The following is a 5,893-nucleotide window of genomic DNA, read 5'->3' as shown; positions in this document are numbered from 1 at the left end:
AGATCTGGTGGTTTGGTTTTTCTGAGCTGTAGGAGAAGGCTCCTGGATGCTGCAGCCTTCTCACACAGGAGGAACATGTTTTGGGGTACCCTGGAAATCACAGGAGCTTAGAAGGCAGAGACCCAGCTGAGAAATTCTCTCCATGAGGCCTTGAGCACCTGAGTCTCAGGTGCCTGGAAAGGGGACAGTCCTGCCTCCTGGGCCTGTGAGGATTGGCTGGGAGGATGTGAGGTGTACCGCACCCACATTAGCTGCCTGCTGGAACTTCCACCGAGATGTCCTGAGCACCTCAGTATCCACCTGTTCAAACCTCTCTTCCCTTCTCAGCTGGGTCACCATCCACCATTCCAGTCAGGTGCTGGGATGTTTCCCCCAACACCTCCCTGTCCATCTCCCACCCCACCCCTCACACACTAGACAGACGGGGTCAGCTCCTAGATATTTCTCATCTCCCGCTCTCTGTACCTGGCTTAGGCCCCCTTTGTCCCGTGTGGGTAGCACCCAACCCTGGCCTTTAGCCTCCAGTCCACCCTCCCTCTACAGGGTTACCAGAGGTCTTTTTAGACACACACCTGCCTCTGTCATCCCCCGGCATCGGGACCTCACTGCGCTCCCTTTGCTCCCCACCTCTCAGGAGACCATGCTCAAGGCCCTTCAGGACCCGTCCTCTGCTGCAGCCTCCAGGGCTGCCTCCTTGCCCCCACCATCCTGTTACTCAGAACCATCCTGAGCTGCGGTGTGATTCTGTGTCTACTCCGTTATGTTCCGTTCTCCTGGACCTTTGCCAATGCTGTCTTCTCTGTGGGATGGTTCTTCCTGTGTCTCTTTACCCAGCAAACTCCACCTCCTCCCAGACTGGGCTGGGGACCCTCAGTGAAGCTTCCCTAACCCCATAAGATCACCAGAGAGGTCAGTTTACCATTCCCTTAAATCATCCTTGCCTGGCTTCACCATAACTTTCAAGTATCTCTAAAGCCTCAGTTTCCTCATCTAGAAAATGGGGGAAATTATCATAGCTACCTGCTAGGGTTGTTGTGAGGATTAAGTGAGATACTATTTATGTGCTTTTCTCCCAGCGCAGTGCCTGCCACATAGCAGATACTCAGAAATATGTGCTGCTATTACAATCACTTATGCCAGGATACCATATAGTATGGCTTGGTCTGGGTAATCTCGTAAATTTTCATTTTGTTGACATTGAGATACTGTTTTCTTGAGAGAGGTGTTTTATTTCTATATGCTGCAGTGCAATAGGATGGGGCTAGTCCTGAAACATCTGCCCCAGGAGAGGACTGGGCCAACCTTCCTCTACCTCTGCCAGCTACTCCAGCTTAGTACCTGGATTCTTAGAAGCTGCAGGCTTTGGGGTTGAAGCTACTCAGAAGTATGTTGAGACATCAGGAACAGGCATTAACAAGAAGCTTCTCCCCTGATACATCCCCTAAATCTCAGGTCTCTAATCTGATCAATTCCAGTCCTTCCACAGAATGGGTCTGCACTTCGCCCTGCGGGCAGGACTTCTCTGCTCTTTCTATAAGAGGGGTGTCAGGGGCATCATGTTAAATATTAATCCCACTTGAGAAGGCTTAACATCTGGTGGCCCCTCGTGATGGGAGCCTCAGGCAAGGAGGAAGTGAGGGCACGTTCTCTGAGCACCTACTGTGCACAGACAGTGTTCAGTGCTTGCGCACATGTGGTTTCATAAGGCCTTGTTTCCAGGCCCTCCCTCCCACCCTGAAGAATGCCGGGGTGCAGGCCACACCACCCAGCCGTTGCTCCATTGCCTGACCCCACTTCCTGGTTTTCCTGCTTTATACAAAGGCCTTTAGTAATTCCCTGCTTGTAATGGATTGGCTATGGGGATAATTGATGCAGAAACGGGAGGCAGAACACAGAGTACCCCTGAGTAATCATCTCCTCTGTTCAACTTTGCAGTGGGGCTTTCGGATCCCAAATCATCCAATCTGTGTGGGAACCGAGCATATGGAAAATCTTTGGTAAGTAAAAGCTATGACTGGTTACTGGTAGCTGTTATGTTTTAAACTTCTCGCTCTGCTTGTTTTAACTAATTGTCCTTTGTTCCAGGCCTGAGAATTATTAGAAAAGCTTAACTGAGGGTTCTTTGCTCCTAAAAGCATGTCAGTGGACCCTGTGTTGTGTCCTTGTGGCACTCACCAGCTGCTTCTATTTCTCTTGCCAGAAATTCAGCTCTTAGGCAAACAGAAGAAGGTATTACCCAATGGACATCTCATAAATGGGGAGAAAGAACTGATTTCCAGCTTAGGGCTCTGCCAGTTGGAATTGGCTACTTAATTCCCAAGTACAACTACAGGAGTAAGGAGATGTAAAACACAAAATAGCAGAAATCTCAGGAGAAGGGCGCCTCCTTTGGAGGACATCTGCTTGGATGAGGGTCTCTGGAGGCCGACACTGAGATGAGTTTGAGGTTATTGTTAGTTGCCATCGAGTGCGACAGAACGCTGCCCAGTCCTGCACCATCCCCATCATCAGTTGGGGCTCGGACAGTGTTCCCTTGTGATCCATAGGGTTTTCATTGGTTGATTTTCAGAAGTAGATTGCCAGGCCTTTCTCCCTAGTCTATCTCAGTCTGGAAGTTCCACTGAAACGTGTTCAGCATCATAGCAACAGGCAAGCCTCCACTGACAGACGGGTGTTGGCTGAGCATGAGGTGCATTGGCAGGAATCGAACCTGGGGCTCCCTCATGGAAGGTGAGGATTCTACCAGTGAACCACCAAGACCTCAATGGAGTTTGGGGTACAAGATGTATATTCGGGGTCAACATGAATGACAGGAGAAGGAAAGCAGGCTTTGGGGGAGGGAGAAGTCCAACCACCACGCAGGCCCAACAGCTCCAGCAAGGAGCTCAGGGTGAGAGCTGCTTATCAGAGTTGTCTCCAGTGAGGCCAGAATGGCCCAGCCTTTATGTTCCCTCCTCGCTCTGTCAGTGCATGGGGGCTGCCCAGGAAAGGCATGACCTTGGGCCCAGGGCCCTCTGCAGTGGAGGCTGACCCAGAAGGTCCTCAAGGGAGGATCCAGGTGGCACGTCTCCAGGTCCATCTCAGCGTCAATCTGAAAAAACCACACCTCCTTCATCTTCTTCTCGACATTAATGTCAGCCCCCTCTCGGTTAGCACTGTAGGTGTTAGAGTTGTGGCTGAGGCTGAGGGCAGCTGGGCACCCTAGGAAATCCTGGGCTTTTTTGACATCAGCTCTCAAGATTCATAGAATCATGCAATGGCAGAACTACAAGAGACCTGTGAGGCTTTCAGCAGCCGCCTCGTCCATATTTAACAAATCGTGCAGAGATATTGAGAGTACTGGTGGACTTGGCAGGAAATTTAATGCAGGGATCCCATTCAGCTCCTCACTGTGCTAGGAAAACCATGTGGAGTGGCAGGGATGGAATGAGCCATTTTGTGAGGGAGCCCCCTGTCCCAACCTTGTACTCAGGGAATATGGGGAGGCTGGGTCATTGCCACAGGGGATGGTTGTCAGGCTGTGATAGGCCAAGCAGCTGCTTTTGTGGGGCTCAGAGAAAGACCCAGGTGAAGGGGAGGAGTGAGGCTCGAGGCTCAGACAGTGCCCTTGGCAGCGAGGTGGCTGCAGCTGGGAGACCATTGCTAGTGGTATGGGATAGGGTGGAGCTAGGGACATGGCTATGGAGGGAGGCAATAGTAACATGGAGAGGGGAAGAGGCTGGCTGGCCCCCACCCTCCTGGGCCTGAGATGTGAGCTGGGTCCTGCAGTTCACGGAGGCCATCATACCAGGGCCTGTGAGCAGCCCCGAGCCCGCAACCTATAAAGCTGCATCTGAGTCAACACTGAGCTGCACCGAACGAGTTTGGACTAAGGAAAGAGGGGAAAGGAAGTGGGGAACAAGGGCCTTCCCTCCAGAGTGAAGGAGAGGTGGGCGTGGCTCTCTCAGGCTGTTGGCAGAGGCGGGAGCGTGGGAACTCCAGAGAGGCCACAAGGTGGCGCAGTAACTCTGCCCACAGCGTGGGCCAGCTCAGGAGGGCAGGAGTGGTGTGGGAAAGACTGGTGCCTTCGGCTTGAGGTGCCCCAGAAATTCTAGGAATGTGGTGCCTTTAAGCATTTGATGGGGCTTGGGATGGAGGGACAAAGCCCTGTGTATAGGGTTCGCCCACTGACCTCTGGACGGGTCAGACCATCAGTGAATTTTCGATTTGGTATGAGTTGCTTGAGCACTTGCCACCTCCTTTGGAAGGGCTGAGAAGGGCCACAAGGGGGGCCATGCAGTCTTCCTGGGAAGAAGATATGGGACAAATATATGGAACAACCAGAGAACCATAAAGAGATAGACTTGGTGGGATGCCAAGGCATGTCACACAGACACTAAGTGCTGTGGGGACATCAAGACTGAGAAAGATCAACTTGGGCCACCAGCCGGGGCAGGACGATGTAAGGCCTCAATCCAGACGGTCAAGGAAGAGGCAAGAGAAGATGCAGAGCTGTGTTCAGGCACTGGGGGTGTGGTGGCACTGGGAGGAGACAACAGCATGACAGCCCTGGCTGGTGGTGATGATGCTCAGGGGCATAGTTGCACAGATAAGGTGGAGGCTGTGTTGGAGGGGCCCTGAAGAGCAAGGTACGGAGCTGGCCTAAGTTCGCAGTAGAGTAGGGAGTACTTATGGGTTCTGGATTAAAGGAGCAGCATGGTGAATTTGGTGAGTCTGGTTGGAAAAAGAAGACCGCAGGTGACAGACTCTTGAAGGTTGTATCAGTGGAAATGGAGAGCAGGGTAATCCAGGCAGTATTTCAAAGCACGAATCTGCAGGAGCTGACAACAAATTGGATACAGGAAGGTGTGAGGGGTGACAGAGTTCTCAGGTAGGGCTGAGTTGCCGTTTCTCAAGATTGGTGGTTCTTAAAGTGGGGCCCCAAACTAACATCAGCAGCAGCACCTGGGAACTTGCTAGAAATACAAATTCTCAGGCGCCAGTTCACACCTGCAGAATCAGGAACTGTCCTCTGCTTTAAGAAGCCCTCTAGGGAGTCTGTGGCCCACTGAGTTGTGAGAACTATTGCTGTAGGCTCATTGTTCTTCAGACAAGTTAGTCATCCCTCTTTCAAATGGCCCCAGTCAGGGCCAGAGTTGGGGACACGGCTACATCCTCACATTCCTTTCTTTCCCCCCTCCTCCCTGCACAGATTCCCCCAGTCCCCCGGATTGCAGTGAAAGCCCCAGCGGCAGTGGAGAACGGTGAAAACGGTGCTGTTGTGACAAGGGGGTAAGTGCTGGGCCTCCAGCTCTGAGCTGCAGTACTCCCCGCCATCCTGATCCTGATCCTTCGCAGAAGAGGAGCAGGTGGCTGTTTGCAGGCGATCAAGATGCTAAAACAAAAGCCATGCTAGCTGTAAATTACCTTTTAATGAGGGCAATAATCCTGGCTCTCTGTAGGGCCTGGTCAGCTGTTTCCCTAGGATTAAGCTGAAGTGTTCGTGATGGTTTCTGCTCCATTTATGCCTGCTCTTAAAGAAGTCTTGTTTGGGAGGGTTTTGGGTTAATCAGGTGAATGTAATCATGAGCCATATTCAGAGCCTTCCACAGGCACACTGGTATCAGAAATGCCTCAGGAATTAGTCAAGGGTTCCTGCCTACAGGTAAGGAAATGTGTAAAATAAAAGACAAAGCTTTCCAGTCTTATAACTGTTGTGTTACTATTAACTCTGGTCCAGAGCAGCAGCTAGGGTGGCAGGAGTGGATAAACCCCCCGCCTTCAGGGTTGAACTCCAGGGCTATGTGACTCCGAAAGTCATGCTCTTTCAATAGCTGATGCTTTGGGACATCTGCCCTTTCCAGCAAGATTGTTTGCATAGACATAGAATTACCCTTAAACCAAAAAAAAAAAA

At 51.6% G+C, this 5,893-nt stretch overlaps 1 protein-coding gene across 1 annotated transcript in view; it reads left to right on the top strand.

Moving 5' to 3' along the window:
• The window catches only part of VXN (vexin), a 21,188-nt gene that overhangs the window by 13,805 nt on the left and 1,490 nt on the right, over positions 1 to 5,893 (top strand). Inside the window, exons 4-5 of the mRNA XM_012554437.2 lie at positions 1,936 to 1,997; positions 5,192 to 5,271. Coding sequence (XP_012409891.1) covers positions 1,936 to 1,997; positions 5,192 to 5,271 — 142 coding nt within the window. The remainder of the gene's footprint in view (positions 1 to 1,935; positions 1,998 to 5,191; positions 5,272 to 5,893) is intronic.

This window comes from Trichechus manatus, unplaced genomic scaffold (assembly GCF_000243295.1).
Source record: "Trichechus manatus latirostris isolate Lorelei unplaced genomic scaffold, TriManLat1.0 scaffold00018, whole genome shotgun sequence".
Taxonomy (NCBI): domain Eukaryota; kingdom Metazoa; phylum Chordata; class Mammalia; order Sirenia; family Trichechidae; genus Trichechus; species Trichechus manatus.
This window is presented reverse-complemented; position numbering and strand designations above follow the sequence as displayed.